The sequence below is a fragment of the Apteryx rowi genome, unplaced genomic scaffold, assembly GCF_003343035.1.
Source record: "Apteryx rowi isolate R43461 unplaced genomic scaffold, aptRow1 scaffold_433, whole genome shotgun sequence".
In the NCBI taxonomy this organism is placed as follows: Eukaryota; Metazoa; Chordata; class Aves; order Apterygiformes; family Apterygidae; genus Apteryx; species Apteryx rowi.
This window is the reverse complement of record NW_020450687.1, coordinates 162,827-181,084: the sequence shown is the minus strand read 5'-3', so window position 1 is coordinate 181,084 and position 18,258 is coordinate 162,827. Positions and strand designations below refer to the sequence as shown.

Sequence of the window (18,258 nt, the reverse complement as noted above, 5' to 3'; positions counted from 1 at the left end):
TTCTTTTTTTTTTTTTAAAACATTCAATTTAATACGTTATTAAAAATGAAAATAGTTTATTTTAACCTCTATTGATGTAGTAAATACTGCAATCTGCCACGGCTTGGGGCTGTTAACGTCTCCTGTAGTTACTACAGCACTGTGAGATATTGCACTTCTGGTTTGTTCCTATAAGCTACTCTGTAAAGGCAAGTCCCAAAGGGAGCCCAGGGCCATGGGCTGCGTCAGCGGGGTTTTGTTTCTAGCAAGCTTTGCTTCATCCTGTGGCGATGGCACCAGGGCCTGGCTAGGTCTTTGTGCTTGTTTCCCTGAAGTCCATCCAAGGATGGCAGCAGCCCGGCTTCTTTAACCCATAAGAAACTTCTCTCTTGATTTGCTTTTAATAAAACAATTAATTGAATTCAAGCGCTAAACAGTCTGCAGGCAAATTCTGTTCACTGGTATCACTACGGCGGCTCCTTGCTGACTGCGCCATCCTGATGCCTCAGGTACTGTGTGGCGGGCCTGGTTTGCAAAGCAAAAGTGAACGGCAAGAAGTTTTCTGGTGGGGATGGAGAATTAGCACGAAGCCCAAGTGGAGAGAAGCTCATTTCCCCGGTCCTTTCAGCTTGCCTTCATGCATCTAATCCAGAGGGGCCCAAAGTCCGCAGGGAGGCTTGTGCCATGCTCCTGGGCTGCTCTAACTGCCTGGTGTCTCTGCTCGGAGGTGCAGGAGCGCCTGCCTGCTCTGACTGCGATGCCCGGCTTGGAGACGGGGGAGACAGAGGGATAAAGAAGTGATGTGACTTGGGCAGGGTCTCCCAGCGAGCTGGTGGCAGAGTGGGAAACAGGACCCAGGTGTCTTCACCTGTTGCTCTGACCACACGAGCCGCTGGCTCCTCTCAAAGCATGGGGTGGAGGCACGGCTGTGGCTGGGGATTTCGGCAGACAGATGGAGTCCGGGTGTCTCTGGAGAGCAGGCAGGGAGTGGTAGGAGATGGGTGGATCTTGGCCCTGGGGGGTTGCTGGGGTGCTGGCTGCAGTGGCAGTGCCCAGGCTGGGGGAGTTTGGACCCCCCCCTCCCTGGATTTAGTGTCGTTCAGCCCCTTGTTCATCCCAGTCCCGCAGGCCGGGGTCTCAGTCACGCTTCTTGCCTTCCCTGGGCCTGGCAGTGCTGTCCTTCCCCGGGGCAGACGTGTGATGCTCCCAGGGCTTCTTGCCCTTCTGCTCTCCTCGCTGCTGCCTCCAGTCCCGCTTCCGGTTGTCCTCGCGGTCAGCCTTGGCGGGGCGGCTCTTCCACTCGTCTTTCTTGTGCTCGTCACGCTCCCTCCCTTCTCGCCTGCCCTCCTTGCCCTCCCGGCCCCGCTTCTTGTAGGGCTGCTGCTCCGGCTCCTTGGGTGCCCTTGGGGTTCTGCCAGCCTTGTCCTCAGGGGCTCTGTCCTTGGGTCGCGTCTCCTTCCGGCTGCTCTTCTCCACCTGGGCTGCACGACTTTCCCTGGGCTTCTCTTCTTTCCTCTCCGGGCCTCTGGGCTTCTCTCGGCTCTTCCTCACCTCGACCTTGGCTGGTGGCTCCTCAGGTTCGGCTTCGGGTTCTTCCTCTTCGTCCTCTTGCTCCAAGCGGCCAAACCATTTCTTGAAGATCCACGGCTCGGCCTGCAGGGAGAGCAGAGTGAGTCAGGGCGCTGGCTCTAGCTGGCCGTGCTCCCGTGGCCGAGGCCTCGGTCCCTGCATCCCTGCTCTGCCCTCCCTGGCTCATGGCCCCACCTGGCCAGGCCCTGGTGACATCTGCCAGCCCATTGCAGGAAGGGCCTGGGATCCCTTTCCCATCTGTCCCTTGGGAGATGAAATGCTCCCCCAAAAGGGAAGTGCCCAGAGGCTGCTGTTTCTCCCTCCTGCCCCAGGCCCATACCAGGTTGCTGTCAGCTTCACTGTCATCTTCCCTGTCATCGTCACCATCACTGTCCTCGAACAGGCTGCTCTCGGGTTGGACTGGTGGGGCAGCCACCACTTCTGGGATGTCCTCCTTGGTGTCAATGACCTCTAGGACAGGAGTAGGGTGAGCCAATGCTCTGGGGAGGCCCAGGGGCCTCCATCTCTGTGCACACACAGAGGACAAGACAGGGGGTGGCYGCTTGGATGTCTCGCCTCCCAGATTATCAACATTTCCCCCCACAGTGCCCACCCTGGTCCCTGGTGCCAGTTTAACACAAGGCTCCCGGGGCCATCCCACCCCAGTCACTGGTTTCGCCAGGACGTGGCCCCATCTCAAGCCTGACCCAGAGGACCGGGGCAGTCCTGAGCCAGACAGGAGCATCTGAACCTACCGTGAAGGGGTGGAGGTGGAGGGGCCTGTCTGTCACTGCTAATTCCTTCCCTAGAGCAAGGCGCTAGAAGAGAGAAGCGAAGAAGAGGTAGGAGGAGTGGAGCTGAGGGATGCGATGTTGGAGGGGTCTGGCCATCCTGGCCCTGCCACAAGGCCAGGGCTGCAGCCCTTTGCCGGAGAGCACGTTGTGCTAGCAGCAGCCAGCACGTGGCTTTCAGAGTGGCCAGACCCTCATTCCGCTTTGTGTCTCCCAAATCCCCCATGGGCTGTGCCCTAACTGACCCCACAAAAACCAGTCTGGGACCAGCCGCTGGGCTGGGACCCAGCAGACTGGGGTTCATTCCAGCAACCCGCTGGCTAGCCCTGGGCAATTCGCCCCTTCTCCCTGAGCCCCTGTGAGCCCCAATGGGGCCGTGTCCGGGAGCAGAGCTGGTCCCTGCAGGCTCCCCGCTCTGCCGGCCCCGCTTACCTTGGAGCACCTGGAAGCTGACGCTGAGCAGGGCGACGAAGGAGGCCACGAGGATGCATTTGTTGAGGGTGAGCCCTTCCCAGATGAGCGGCTCCTCCATGGGGTCAAGGCTTTGGGGCTCCACTGTCCTCTTCACAGGGAGGCTCTTGGGGACTGGTGAGCCCAAAGGAAAAGAGCGTTATGGGGAGGGCAGGCAGGTGGCAAATGGCTCAGTGCTGGAGGCAAGAGCCCCTGGCATCACCCTGTATCACCCCCATTTCAGGGTGGAAGCAGGGCCAGGAGCTGCCAGCAGTGGGTTTGTGCTGCTGAGAGGAGGGAGAGGAAGGGATATGTGGGGGGGGGGGGGTCAGCCTGAGCTGTTCAGGCTGCGATGGCTTTGTAACATCCCAGGGCTCAAACAGAGTAAATCTGCCCTTGTTTCAGGCTTCTCTGCTCTCCCCCATCCCAGGACCAGTGGCAAAGCCCAGCAGGAAGAGGAGGGAGATTTGGCAGGTGACCCGCAAGTCCCATCCCCACTTTGGAAGGGCCATGTCCTCTCAATGCCACTGAGCTCACAGGGACTAGGGAGAGGAGCGTTTATCCCATCATGGCTCCATGGCCAGATGTGCTTTCTGGGCTGGCCAGAGAGGCAGGGGGTCTGTCTCCACTGTGGGGCCAGGAGGCTGTTTCAGGGAGGATGAGAGGTTTCCAAGCATGCTTACCTGGGGGCACGGAGGTGCTGCCTTTTGCTCCCACCTTCTCTGCACGCTTCTTCTCCACCGCTTTCTTGTCTGCGCCGAGGGGCGCTGGTTCTGGCATGCTCAACTCCCGCTCGTCTTGATCCTCCTCGGAGACACCAAGTCGGGACCTCTCCTTCTCTAGGCCCTGTTGGGGGGAAGCATGGGGTGTCAGAGCATCACACGACAGCCACGGAGACACCAGCAGCGTGGCCGAGTGGGAAGCAGGGGCATGACCGTGCGCGGGTGCCTCCTCCCAAGGCAGAGGGTGTTTAATGCAGCGGACTCAGGTCCCCTGAAGATTTTGTGGTCAGACTGTCTGAGGCCTAATGGGGCTGAGTGAATGCTGCTGCAGGACCCCGAGCGGCGCTAACCAGGCTCCTGACTCAGTCCTTGGAGCATCCAGCCCTGGTGCATGCGTTTGCTTCATCTTAACCCGCCTGGCAGCCTTAAAAAACACAAGTGGCTTTTTTTTTGCTAGGACCGATTCAGCCACTAGCTGGCTCCGTGCTGCAGGGAAGGCGCTGGGGTGCGGCCCTGCTAGTGCACACACACACGCACAGGCGTACGGCTGCACCCCAAAGAGGCAGAGCTGCAGGGCCGAGCTGGGTGCAAGCCTCCCGGCCCTGCCGGGTGCAATCCTCCCTCCGGCAGCTTCGCCCTGTGTGTCGGAGGCACTGGACTCGTGCCCCAAGCGAGCACTGCCCGCCAGCGCAGCTCAGTGACAGCGACAGCTGAACGGTGAACCCTTTGGCTCCGATGAGATGGATGTGGTGCAATTCCCTGCAAAGCCTGCCCGGGTCCTGCTCCTGGCTAAATGTCATCGGGGAATGACCCTCGGTTTTGCTCCCCTAATGGGAAACCTCTCCTGCACCTGCACTGACCGTGGCCAGAGCCGCAGGCACCAGGGCAGGACACGACCCCGTGCCACCAGCACCCTCTCCTGGTTCATCAAATGAGAAATCTCAGCCTCCGCAGGGAATTCGCTCCAGCCTCTGGCCGGGGATTAGTTTACACTGAGCCACACGGGGGTTGATCACTTTGTGGCTTTACCCCCGGCCGTGCAACCGGAGCGGCCACTCTCAGCCGAGTGTCTTGCACCCTGGCCAGCCTCTGAGGCAGGTCCATGTCCCCGGACGGGCCTCAGCCGATCCACCCTGCGGGGCCACCTCTTCCAGCTGGCACAAAGCTTGGCTCTGGGTCCAACTGCCCTGCCCGTGGGTCAGGAGCTGGTTTTTGGCTTGTTTAGTGGAGGGGAGGCAGTTTTGCTACCAAGGTCCCCTCCATGTCCCCTCTTCCCCTCCAGGGACACAGAAGGGTCAATCCCAACAGCTCGTGAGCCTGATGTCAGCAATTCCCCGGGACGGGAGGGTCTGAGGGCTCTTGTCTGGGCTGCGAGGTGGAGCCAAGCGTGCCTGGGGCTGGGGGCAGACCCATGGAGAGGTCAAGCACTGAAACCTCCACCGCCTCCATCACAAGCTGTGGAGGTGATGGACAGAGTGAGCAGGTCCAGCTCAAAGAGGGGCCTGAGAAACCCCAGCCCCTGCCCTGCTGCCACGCTTGCCCATCCCTGTGGCAGCATCCCAGGGAGCGCCGCTGGCAATCCCGCTTCCGGCGTACTTACATGGGACCTGCTATTCGCTCTGTCGCTGCTCCCCAGCACATCGGCATCTGTTAAAGACAAATGTAACACAGTCTGTTAAGCAATGGGCTGGGAATTGCCAGGGGCTCGGGCTGTGTGGTCCTCTCGCTGCCACCAGCCAGCCCAGCGAGAAGGAAACCGCGCTCCTGGCGCGTCAGTGCTTTCCCCTTTGGCGCGGCAGAGCTGCGGCTGTTTCAGAGCGGAGCAAGCCTAAGTCCCTAAGAGCGGCTCTGCCAGCACGTTTCCAGCCTCACGGCAGGGCCTCCGCAGGTCACACGTGCAATGAGGTTTCCTAAGACAGGCAGAAGCCACTGGCCAGCTGAGCTGCAGCCCGTTGCCTTCAGCATCACAGCACCAGCTTGGAAGATTCAGATCTAAGAGCAGCATCGGTTGCAGGCTGCTGAGCCCCAAAACGTCGCCATCCTGGGTGAGCTAAAGCTGAGAGGGGAACGATGAAATTCCTGCCGAACACACAGCCCAGGATACACCAGGACACCCTGAAAACCTGAGGGCTGGAAAGACACCGTTCAGGGGTGGAAGGGCAGATGCAGCTCAAGCCATAGTCCAGGCAGCAAGACAAATCCCCCCATCAGCTACTCAGATCTCCAAGAAGGCCTTGAGCCACCAAAGAGGACTGTGACCCTTGGGGGTCCCAACTGCACCCACACGATGTTGTACGCGCGTAGATGGGAGCGCTGCTCCGGGCTGGCTCCACAGAGGGATCTCAGCTTTCTGAGAGCAGCAGCGAGGAGATGCCCGAGCCCACCCAGCACAGTCCTGGCACCGGGAACTGCTTTGCCTCCAAACCCTGCACTTTCACGGCTCTTTCCAGATGTTAAATGGGAAAGAAAACTACCCAGAGGAGTAACCAGAGCTCTCCAGCGCTTCACCACAACGACTGGATTCAGGAGCATGCTGGGTTTCTCTTGGTTTATAGTCGCTGCAGTCAGTCATTTTTGCATCTGTGGGTTTGGCATGAGCTACAGAATTAAAGAAATACTAAACTGATCCCAGTGTGAAGAGGTCTCGGCTCTCTCAGCAACTCCGACCTCAGCACTCGCTCCACTGGGATCTGAATGTTGCATCCATGCAAACACTTATCATCAGAAGCAGGAATTTCTGCCCCATTTGACCCAGAACCCGTTTGTTTTTCCCTGGTGGAACAATGAACGCTGAGAAAAAAAAAAACAGGTCCCGAGATGAAATCTAAAACATGATACTGGAAGCAAAGCACATAAATAAAAGGAAACCTTTTGGCTGGGGAACAATAGCCTAAAAGATCTTTGCTTTCAACATGGAAACAAAACATGTCTTTGGTTTTTGTTTCAGCAACATCAGGAATGGCAAGTCTGGTCTATTCTCTTTTGGGAAGTCTTGGATCTGCCATGAGGACGCACAGATTTCAGCTGGGAGGGTTCCCAGCCCCCAGCTAAAGCACAAAGATGAAGAATTGTTTGTTCTCCCAAGTGCTTGTCTTGTTTTTGACCCACATAGACCTTCACAAAACCAGCAAACCTGAAGAAGCTTTGCGGCCTGCTTTGTAAGATTAATAAAAAAAAATCTCTCCTCTCAGTTCATCAGCACCTTACACCAGGTCGGTTCAACCCCATCAGCTCCCCGGCCAGCCGCAGTCTTCCACCACCCTGCACGAGGCCTGAATTTCAAACGGAATGAATTAAATTCCCTTTTCAAGCATTTTCTTACACTAGCATCAATGCTGCGAAGCCTGGAAGAGGGCAAAAGCCCCTATTGCTCTTTGTCATCTTTAAGGCAAACATGCTACTGCCTGTCTCACCCCATCTCTCAAGCAGCGGAGGATGCCCGTCACGTCGTGAGGTCACCCTGAAACTTCAATATGAGGCAAGGAGATGCCCAGCACTCTCCCAAAGACCTAGAGGAGCGTTTCCAATGCCTTGGCAGCAGGATCAGGCCAACCAGTGCGGCTGCCAGGGCCCCGGCGAGGGCAAGGTACCTTTTCTCACGTCCTTCCTCGGCTGCCTCTGAGCGCTCCCTGCCTGCCCGGGCAGCTCCTCGGTGGCCTCAGGGCGTCCCAAGTCTGTCTCCAGCACCTCCCAGGGACCCGCTGCCATGTCACCTCGAGGGACGCTTGCTAAACCGAGAGGGATAAAGCAAACGCAGGGCAGTCAAGAGGAAGCAGGACAAGCAGCCCGCGGGCCGTCCCGCTGCGTCCTGGAGCCATTTGCCGGGAACGGGGGTCCCAGGCAAAGCTCAGCTTCTGGCTCAGGGCACCGTGCTCTTTTCATGCCTTCGTCCCGCAGATTCGGCCTGATGGAGGAGTTGCAGTTGCCCCCGAGGGCGGCGTGAGGGTGACGTGGGCCTGCCTGTGGTAGCCGAGCGCCCAGGTCCTCAGGCCCTGGAGCAAGGAGGTTGCTGCTTTTCTGGCCCTGTTGCTGCACGCAGCCTTCAGGGCTGCACTTTTCCACGTGGTCAAAGGCGCCGAAACGCCCCGTGTGCTTTAACGCTTCATCATCAGCCGCCCCGGGCTCCCTCGGTGCCACCCGGCTGTTTCCAGGTTGGATTCAGACGGAGTCTGTGCTCAGGGGGTGGATGGGGACTGATCCTGCCCGCTGCCAGGGGCAGGCCAGCTGGCTACAGCACAGCGCCTTTTCCCTGGAGCATGCGGCCACGCCAGAGCCATGGCGGCATGGCCACCGCACGGTGTCCCTGCTCCAGGTCCCGGTGAGGCCCCAGTGCTGTGGCCAGAGGAGGATGCCGAGCCCCTTCCCACCCTCGGAGGCTCCTCTGGAACGAGGATTCTCCAATCCACCAACCACGTGGCAACCGCCCTGGCCAGGAGGCAAGGATGGCCACCAGCGCCAGAGATGGCTCATCCCGGCCAGGATGGCTGCCCACAGCCCACAGAGCCGACCTCAGCCCTCGGCTCCCGCTGGAGCCTTCAAAAGGATCAAGGCAACCTCCCGCATGAAGGTCGTGCCACCCACCGGCCCTGTCCATGCACCACTGCCCCGGATGCGCCCTTGCGCACCCATTCTCTAAAATGCGCCAAGCTGCAGGCGTGAAGTGACTCTTCCCACGTTGCTGGCGCTGGGACTTCTCCTGACCGGTCCCGAGATCCCATGGGTGCCTCTGCTGCTGACCCACGTCCGAAACTCCCCCAAATAGTCCCTTGCCTTCGCTGCCCGCCCCGCGAGCACCTGCATGGCGGTGGCAGTAGTGACCCAGCCCCAGGGCCACGTCCGTGGCCACCGGGCCACGACAAGTGGCCAGCGTTCCTTGCAGCTTATAGCTGCGGGCTGCCCCACGGTCAGCAAAAAGGGTTAAAAGCAAGGCAAAGTCATACCTAGGGCTCCAACGCGGCCGCCTCGCCTCCGGTCTGCCTCGGTCTCGCCGGGGTAATATACAGCAACAGCTGCCGCATCCTGCCGGAGCAAAATAGCACCCAATCACGGGGCGCTGCAACACCCTGTGCCGGGGGGAGGCCGGCTCGCCGTGTGCGCCAAAAAGGCAATTTAGCAGCGGGCGTCTTCGCTCTGCTGCCCTAAGCAGCCCCCTCTGCCACGGGGTGACCGCTGGAAACACGGGACGGGCAACGGCGCAGCTGGGATGCGTCTTCCACCTCGGCGTCCCCCGCGAGAGCCGAGAGGGGACATGGGGCTGTTTGTCTCTAGAGGAGGGTTTCGGCACGAGTGACGGGACGGCCGTGGTGCGTCAGTGACGTGCAGACACCACATGCGAAGCCACCAAGCATCAGGTACGGTGGAGAAGAGAGGACACCCTACGGACCTCCACTTCTGAAAGGTTTTAGGTCTAAAAAACCTTAACATTGGATGTTTTGCTTTTGCAGCATTGGTCTTTTTCTTTAGCATGGGTTAGAGAATTGGTTGATTGCAAGATTTAAAAGGAGGAATAAACCGGGCACCAGTTTCCTGGAGGAGCTCACACTTCCCTCTTGGCTTCCCGATACCAGAAGTTAAATGCAGCCGATCACCAAAAATGGCCCAGTCGCTCCTCAAAGTCCTGGGCTTTGCAGACAGTTGCAATGGCACTCTCTGTTTCCTATCAGCCTTAAAAACAACTTACAGCACATTTTTTCCCCTTAACATCACTTCAGTCTCTGTTTTTCTGATGTCTCGGTGATGTATGGCATGGCCTGGCCCGTGCCCAAGGTTGGAGGTTTCCCAGGATTTTTCACACAGATCCCAGGGCAGGAGCAAGAAGGGACAGGGAGGAGACCTGCAGGGCAGCGGGGTGCACGTTTGCACCCTTGTTTCACCCTGGAGAGCCCGAGCCTGATTGCATCTGCCGCAGCTGCAAGGCTCTGGCCTCCACAACTGGTGGTTGGCCCAGAAAGACCAAGTCAAACCACAAATTCCAGTCCCAAACAGGACTGCAAATGCATTTCTGGCTGAACTTCCCAGAACATGCCATGTGTCTCCTTCTCACCAAGTATCCCAGCTTTTCCCTCCTGCCCGGACCTCAGGGAGGCACCTGCACAGTGTCCAATCGTGAAGGGAGCCAGCTGCCCTGGCGGGTCTGCGGGAGCTGGCCCGAGAGCACCTTTCATCGAGTAAAAACACATCGTGGTCCTGCTTTAGGAGCACGCAGCAAACGAACTCCAGAGCAGTCGTCTGCTTTCCAGGGCAGGGATTTCCCCTCTTTGGCAGAGGCAGGACGAAGCACGCAGTGAACCCTGCTGCGGTATAAATAACATGCTGCAGAAGCTGAACCCAGATGGAGGAAGAGATGGAGCTATAAACAAAGACCTCCTCGCCGCGCCAGGGCTGCGGGATCGCATGCCAAGGGTATTTTTCTCAGTTTTATTCCCACTCCGGTAAGGTCAGGGCAGTTAACCAGTGAGGCATGTTTGCTTTATGGGGATGCAATGAAAGCAGAAAATCACACACAGGCCAAATAAAAATCCCTTCTGTTCCCAGTTAATCACATTTCTTGTGATGCTTGCAGAATCGTAATCTTGCCCCCATCTCCTGTTGACTATGTCATCCTCCCAGGAAAAAAATGGGGGTTGAGGGATTAATGTTTGCAGGCACACAGAGCCCAAGCAGTGCTTCATCCCGGAGCGGGGACATGGGACAGAGACCTGCTCTCCCATCCCTTCCGGGGGATCTTTCAACACAYGTTTCCTGCAGCTGGGAGGGACCGAGAGTGTTTTTGCCTCCACACGTTTAGCTCTGAACGCTCCCCGGCCAAGTTCGAAAGCCTCCGTTACCACTGTACAATTTAACCCAGGCAGATGGAGGAAAGCGATTCCCAGGGGCCAATTCTTTCCTAATCCCTTGCAACTCCCTTAAAATCCCTGCTTGTCCCCTGCCCTGAGATGATAAGTGTCTCTGGGACCAGTTTTGCTTGGAGAAGTGGGGGGAAAAGCCTTGGAAATGTGATCCAGCCATGCAAAAATGCAGGGAGAAAGCGGCTGGTGGAGCAGCACAGGAGAGTAATCAATCAGCACAACGGACCAGGGCCTGGCCGCCCACGGGCTCTGCTCAGCGTTCACGCTAAATATCAGCTCTCCGGCTTTGGCTTGTCAATGCAAATCTATCTTCTCTGCCTTCCCAGGCTGTCAGCTTGCCTCAGATTCGCACGGGTGCTTTTCTCGCTGTGGTGCAATGGCCACTGCCGTGGCTCTGCCGTGGCTTGGAGGTTGGTAGTCCAAGAGCCCGGGTTTGCGGGTCCGGATGGACCAAGCAGTGCTGCAGCATCGCCTCGCTTCTATGGCAACACTCATTTATCCTCCCACCAGGACATAATCTTCTTTCTCACTGTCTTTAATAACTCGCAGTTAAAAGGCAATCATCAAGACATAAAATTAGTCACTGATTATTTTTGGCGCAGGTTAGTTCTGGTGATGAATTTTCCTTTTTTCCCTGCAATTCATCCACTGTCCCCAGAGCTTCCATTCCTACGGCAGCCCCCCAGTCCTGCCTCTTTCTTCTCCTGCCACACGTACGAAGGAAGGCACATGCTGTAAGCCAGTTGCACGGCTGGATTTGATGCTTCCCCAGGTCCTGGTCCAGGTCCACCGGCTCACCAGGTGCATTTCCAGGTCTTTCCACCCACTGGCTGCAAGCTGGGTTTCATCCCCAGCTACACCAGACCCATCCAGCTGGATTCCCCAGGCCTGGGAAGCAGCAATCTTCTTCCAGTCCTCGAAGCATTTATCCTCCAACCCTGCACATAGGCAGGGTTGGGCTCTTGCCCTCGTTTAATGATGAGAATTTCAGTGTTGCCTGCTAAGCCCAGGCCCAAGCCTACGTTCAGGCCTGAAAGAGCCTGGTGTCTCCATGGGCAGCCTGGGCTTGGGTGCAGGTTTGCAGTGAGTTCAGGGACACAGCAGGGAGGCCATTTGACATTAAATTCTCATTTAGCCTGGCCCATGGTACACATTAACTGACTCTCAGCTAGGAAGGTCTCAGTGTTGCCAACAGCAAGGACTGCTGGGCTTTGCGGGCACCACCTCCAGCCCAGCTCCATATGTAGGGCTTTGCAATCCTGCTTGAGCAGGATTCAGCTCCATGCCAGCATCATCCCCAGTCCCTTGTGCAGTGGCGGACGGCCACGGGTGCTGGGGCAATCCTGGGTGATGCAGGTGATGGCCCCTTCGGCTGCCAGGCGAGCCCGACACAACATGTTGCCTTGCAGCCGCTGGCAGCCAAACAAATACCTGCAGGAGGTGCACATGGCACCCGGGCCGGGCATTGCACGGGCTTGTTGCAGGCACTTCGTATTTTGTAGCCCTCCACCCTCCTGTTAGATGTGGTTGGAGTTTGCCACTGGGCTTAGGAGGGATCAGAGGTGAGAGCGGGGCTGACGGATGGAAGAGATGCTCACAGCAGTGTAATTTCTGGGGGAAATCAGGTGAAAGAGCATCCTGATTCCTTGCACTGTCAAAAACCTAAAGGTGCAGGTGTCCCCATAGCAACTTGGCCATAACCCAGCACTGCCAACAATATTCTGCTGACCTAAAATTCCTCTTTTGATTGCATCCAGCAGTCATCAGATCTTCCCATCCTGAACAGTTGTGCAATATCTGTGTGCTGAAACGCAGCTGCTGCCTCCTAACCCCGAGGTAGCAACACATCAGCATCAGTCAGAGAGATGATTTCTCTGGGTGATTAGAAGAATCACAGACCTTTATGAGCACTGTCATTATTCAGGAACACTCTGGAAGTTACAGGAAGTGAAGAGACACTTCGGTCTGCCAACTACGGGTCTCCTGTCAAATCACAATCTATCATCGTGGAAGATTTTAGATATGTTGAGCTGAACAATCTCCTCGTGGAGGTGCAGCTAATTGCAGGCTTGGGGCATTTTGGAAGCTGGATGTTCCTGTGGCTTCGTGCCACCAGGCATAAATGTGGGGTTGGGTAATGTTTCCCAACACACCGGGAGGGATCCAGCGAGACAGACCATGCATCCTTTGCGCAAGCCGATACCCACAGCTAATACCTGGATGGGCTCCACTGCGCTGGGGCAATACCCTGTCTGGCTGCTTGCAGGTCCCAGCCCCGATGGGTTCAGCTAAGGGAAAACATCTAATACTGCAGGACTGGTACAGCACAGACCTGGGCTTTCCCCTGTAGCTTCAGTGTTGCTGTGATTTGGTTAGCTAGGAAATCACAGCTGAGGATGCCTTCTGTCCCTCACCTGGGACGAGGTGGAATTGGGCAGGGAGGAGACGAGCTCTGAGGGATTTGTGCCATCTCAGGCTGGCCTGTGGTTTAAGAGATCACAGCCTGCAGAGTCTTTGAGGCTGCCGTCTGTCTTCCTCTTACCCAGAGCTTGTAGCTGTGGGCGAGCTTAGTGGGACAGCAAGCCAGGAAGATTATGAGTCTTCGTTTGAAGGCAAGGACATACCCAAGGAGCAGGCTGGGAAGACATAACACCACTGGTCCTTAGAAGTGAGGTGGGGTCTAGCATGAAGACAAAAACCAGGCACCAGCATAACTGCCTGTGGGCACATTCTTCCAGCAGAGGATAGCAAAGATAATCACATCCATTCCAGAAACACTCTCCCACTTCACTTCAATCTTTCCAGCACTGAGCTAGAGCCAGCTAGCCCTTCATTCAGGGAGAGAGCAGTGTCTGCGCCAGACACACAGACTTATCTATCATCAGCAGCATCCGATTGTTTTAAGGGTCCATGTTTTCTCATAACTGTTTCCAGTGGTGATGGCTGAATTGTGCTGGTGACAGGCCTTGGCTCTGCAGAGCTCCTGCAGGGTGAGGCGCTCAGGGATCTGCTGGAGAACAAGGAAGGCAGATGGACCCCAGCCGTCGCCTGTCCCCAGAGTGGCTTTCTGGGGTGGTCTGGTGACGAAAGGCTCACGCAGAACCAGGAGGAAGGTCACCTCTGTTGGTGGCCATAGGAGACACATCCCCTCAGCGCACCCAGAGGGGTGTCCGGGCTCCCTGGCTCTGCCAGGAGGGTGAGGTTTTGGTGGCTGGGAAGTGTTAATGATCACATTTGTCTGTTTTATCCATTAGGAGGAGGGGGGGACCCAGCCATTAACTGGTCCGGCAGAACACGGATACTCTGCTCTGGCCTCATGCCAGCACTAATCACCCTTCATGCTGATACGGTGAAGAAGCAGCTGCTCAGATAACATGAACAGATCCAGACAGGCTGCGGTTTGCTCTCAGGTCCTGGCCTTGCAGATGGCCCCAACAAGACTCCTGGGTTCAGTCACCAGCCTTAGTCCTGGGGCTGGCTGGAGCTCAGACCTCTCAGCACCATTACAAGACATCAGGCTGGAAGGGACAGAAAATACCACATCTAATGGGTCTGTGACCCAGAGCTGGTCAAGAACAGTGTGGGTGCATTCTTAAATGAAATGAGTTTGTTAGGTCTCTGCTACCTTCATGGCAAAGAGCAGAAGAGGCAACTAGTGTCTATGTTAAGAGAGAGGCTGGAAGCTCCCACTGCACCACAGTCTCCTCTCTCGCCTGGATGTCTACATCCAAGTGGGGATGAGCACAGTGCATAGATGTGCTGCAGCCAACGCAGTGGCAATCCGGACCACAGGGAAGGGCTCCCGGCCCCTGCCCACAACAGCTGTGATCACACGCAGGTGAATAACGCTTGTAATCTATTGTGCCTCTGAAAGACCTTACAAAACACAGCTCTGGAGGTAGAACATTTCGCCAGGCTCCCCTGTGATCTCCCTAAAAGGCGTTGAAAGCATTGATTCCTTCGCATACTGTATGATCTATATCTGTTCGGAGCAGCTCTACATTAAAGCCAATCTGATCACACTCTAATCCACGTGTGACCTAAATACTCCGACTTACGAATCTCAGAGGTTTTCACTCTCTTTGCTTGGCAGAATGAGCAGCATTCAGGTCAGCTGGAACACAAGATGCCGGATCCCATTAAATGCTACTTTTAGTCTCAGCTGCTTTCAATAATTGTTCCATTATACGTTTTCTCACAGCCCAGCGCTGCTTAGGGCTAATCATTATTCTCTTTGAAGATTTACAGCCGTTAGTACCTCCGAGGAGAATACAAGTAAGTGACTGTGTTTGAACATGACATTTCAAACAAACTGTCCTTGGAAGTGCCATTTGGGGATAGGGAAACAGGCTGTGATGTTTGTCCCTTAAAGGGTTACCACTGGAAGTTGTTGGATGTCAGGGGAAACTGAGGCAAAAGGTGATTAAAGGGAAAGCGAGCCTTTGGATAAGGGGGGCTGGGCAGCTGCCCAGCCCCAAGAACTGTCTGGGAATAATATCCCAACAATCATAACTCTGCTCTGTTTTGACTTTCTTTCCAGCAGGCAGTGACTGATTCGTTAGTGGCCTTGATCAGTGAGGTTACTGCCCCTGACCGTGCTGGCACGGTGGGATCTGCAGATCTCACCCCCCCTTTCACCTACAGCATGCGACCAGTCAGGCAGTGCTCTCCCCTCGGCATCTGCACAGCGAAGCAGCCAGAGGGGTCTGATTTCACCGTAATCCCTCAGCTGCAAGCAGCCAGGCCATGTTCTTGATCTAGGCCAAGGCTGCAGCCCTGTCCTCCAGCCTAAACGCAGACTAAACCACCCAGTTTCAGGTCCTCTCATCCCATGAGAGAGCCTCCGTGCTCTCACCATCGTGGCAGCCTCTCTCTGCACTTGTTCCAGCTTTGGTCTATCCTTCTGGACTACTTTGGCTCTTCAGAATGACGGTAGGAGACCTAGTCCTGTCGATTTAGCACTCCCCTTTCACCTCTTGGTTCACAAACCATAAAAAGAGTCTTACCCGGCGCTCCAGGTTGCCCTGACACCATTAATAACACTGCAAAGTCCTGGTGGGATTGAGCAGTCATTTCAAAAGCAATCAGCCCACGTCAGAAGAAACTCCTTTTTGTCCCTCTGTCATTGCAGGGAGGATATTCGCAGTTCTCGGGAGCCTCTCAACAATTTTACGAGGAGCTCCTGGAGCTCAGGGGCCTCAGGGAGGACGCCTGCCCAGAGCCCCTTTGCACTGGCTGGGTTACATGGCAGGAGGGAGGAAATGCCCCAGGCAGGCCGATTTCGGGTCTTTAGGGTTAGATGGGTCATAAAAGTACAAAGTACACCTGAAGCCACTGCAGCAAAGGCAAAAATAGCAGGAACTTCTTAACCACCGGGAGACCCTCAGCTGATGTTTCCCAATGCCTTCTTGCTCCCCCACCCAATTCCCCACTTTTCAGCTTCGAGCAATTTTTCTCTCTCTGTTGTTACCAGACAACGAAACCTCAAGCTAATATTCAGGAGCCTTCAAAGACAACGCACAAAGGTTTCTCATACATTGGCTTGTCTGCTCTCTCTGCCCTGCCCCATGCCATTTCTTTCTTTGTTTCCCTGTGATGGAGAAAGAAGGCTGGAAAGGTTTGATTTCTGCTTTCTTAAAAAAAGTTTCCCCTTGACAACATCAGAATGGTCTGCTCTGGTGTTTCCTGACTCTCCAAGGAACGTACTAGGGTCCTCACGGATGTGTTTTGCTACCTCTGAGGTTTGGAGACTTTGATGATGCCTTTCCTTCTCCAAAATTTGAGCTGGTCTCCAAATCAGTTAACAATAAACAGCACAGAAAAAGCTGAGATTTGGGGACAAGGTTTTTGAGTGAAATTCCCTTCTGCTCTCAGCTTTCAGTCTCCTTACTTGTATAAAGTAATGCCAAACGCAATACATTATGAATAGTAACAAGCAAGAACCAAACCATTTAGGCCTTAAAATAGCAGCAAACTCCCTTTCCCAAAGCTGCATTTTAAATTATTCAGTTTTCTCTCCTTTTTGCCCACTATCATTAGCATCAACCTGCAGACGGGGTTTTGTCCTGCACAGGCAATTACACTGCAACAGTGCAAATACATAAATATTCATGTTCTGCCCTACTTGAAGCCTGGGGGTCTGGGATCACACTCTCCTAGCTAAATCAAAACACATCAAATCTCATGATCTCTAACGTTTTCTATTCCTTTCCCAAAATTTCCTTGCTGGCCGTTTGTTCTTAAATTATGTCCTGTTCAAACAGCATGGAACAAGATCCATATTTAAACTAAGGTTTGAGACTCTCCATATCTGTGGCCACCAAGACCAAATTTCTAGAAATATGTGGCTGAAACTGGGTGAAGCAAACAACTGTCGAACGGAGAGATGTACGCAGAAGGGAGCATCTCCCCTCGCCATCAAACCAGCTTCTGTTGACCCCACACTGCCAAATACACAAGCAACCACGCGCAGAGCCTGGGAACCCAGCGCTGCAGTGCCAGAGCGAGCATACTCTTGGCTGTAGTTGACAGTAAGCAGCCAAGCAATTAATTTTACCTTCACCCCATGGACTAAACACAAAAGCCTTCTGGCAGCATTACTCTGCTTTCGGCACCTGGTGCTGGGAGGTTGTGCAGGGTCCATCCGTGCAGTCCTATGAGGACAGATATCATTGTAACTTGTGCTCACAGGTCATCGTTAATGCTCACAGCCTACAGGGGCTTTGCTAAATTGCAAACACTTTGGTCGAGACTGTGGGTTGCAGGCCAGGATGAGTTTTGCTGGTGTAAATCCAAGACAGCTTCACTGAATCAATGGGGTTATGCTAGATTTACAAGGTGATTACAGAGCTGTGGCTCTTTGGCATCAAAAAGGCTAGTCTATAAGATGGATGCTCATGTAAACCTACCTTCTATCACCAGAAGAAACAAACATTCTGGAAAAGCCAAGGTGCAATTGCAAACTTGCCAGGGTTAACACAAGCTTAAGCAGAAATTTTTTATGAACTGACAGAGCAGAAGATGCAAGAATAAAACTTTAATGAAAACAGGCTCTTTCCCATGGGGCTGCCTGTCTGTAAAGAGACTTAGACAAAGACCTCCATATGAGGGGGCATGGAGATATGCAATCATTTTGGTTCAGCTTTGGCAATGTGCACTGGTTTTTATGCTGTTTTCTCACCAATATAACATGGTGATGGGAGTACCAAGGCTTGTTCTGACTACTGACCCTCCCCTTTTCCCCTCTTGAAGAAAGCTTGGTTAAGCAACCTCGTTTTCACTCCAGGTCAAGCACCCTGTGCTTTATTCCAGGGCAGGAGACAGCAATCATTCCTTGGATCGCAGGAGCAGAGCTCAGCACAGACTGAATTCGTTCCCATGATCGTCTACAACACCAGTCTGGTATTTCTTGGCAAGAAGGCACAAAGTAATGAAATACGCCCCAGGATGGGGCAGGTAGGAGCAGAGACATATACGGGAAATGGCAGGGTGCCAGCATTTGCTTTTGTGTACAGCCAGTGAGGACTTGAGTCAGGAGCCTGGAGGCTGTGGTAGTAACAGCTATTTAAAGTGATGATGGAATTATTAAAAAATGGCAACACTCCTGTACAAGTGGGCAGAAGAGCAGGAGATGATCTCCTCCTTCGCAGCCTTATCCCAGCAGCAAGGTGCTCAGCATCCCCTCCAGTCAGGCTCTGTTCCCTGGCTGTACCCTCTTACCTCTTGTCTAGAGACTCCTTAAATGACCAGAAATCCACTAAAGGTTTTGTGCTTTCGGACGTACAGCTCAACTAAAGGACCAGGGACCTGGATCCAGGTGCAGGCTCCATCCTGGGAAGAAAACCCAGGCACAGCAGTCAGAAGGGGGGTTTGGCCATGGCAGAAGGACATGAGGGGGCA

At 54.8% G+C, this 18,258-nt stretch overlaps 1 protein-coding gene across 1 annotated transcript; it reads right to left on the bottom strand.

The window, feature by feature from the left end:
- Positions 1 to 3: 3 nt before the first annotated feature.
- On the bottom strand, positions 4 to 16,928 carry JSRP1 (junctional sarcoplasmic reticulum protein 1). The gene is made up of 9 exons (XM_026076488.1): positions 16,916 to 16,928; positions 8,452 to 8,530; positions 7,102 to 7,239; positions 5,112 to 5,158; positions 3,473 to 3,635; positions 2,772 to 2,924; positions 2,304 to 2,366; positions 1,889 to 2,019; positions 4 to 1,632 (listed from the first exon to the last, which is right to left on the bottom strand). Exons 3-9 carry the CDS (start codon positions 7,217 to 7,219, stop codon positions 1,117 to 1,119), a joined length of 1,191 nt encoding a protein of 396 aa, XP_025932273.1. The 5' UTR covers positions 7,220 to 7,239; positions 8,452 to 8,530; positions 16,916 to 16,928; the 3' UTR covers positions 4 to 1,116.
- Between the last annotated feature and the right edge of the window lie 1,330 nt (positions 16,929 to 18,258).

What these genes read in the sequence shown, in the direction of transcription:
- JSRP1 (XM_026076488.1), bottom strand. Translation starts at nt 7,219, where the DNA reads ATGGCAGCGGGTCCCTGGGAGGTGCTGGAGACAGACTTGGGACGCCCT. An exon ending in GAGGAAGGACGTGAGAAAAG is followed by an intron (nt 5,159 to 7,101) that starts GTACCTTGCCCT and finishes TGTCTTTAACAG; the next exon opens with ATGCCGATGTGCTGGGGAGC. An exon ending in CAGCACCTCCGTGCCCCCAG is followed by an intron (nt 2,925 to 3,472) that starts GTAAGCATGCTT and finishes TGGGCTCACCAG; the next exon opens with TCCCCAAGAGCCTCCCTGTG.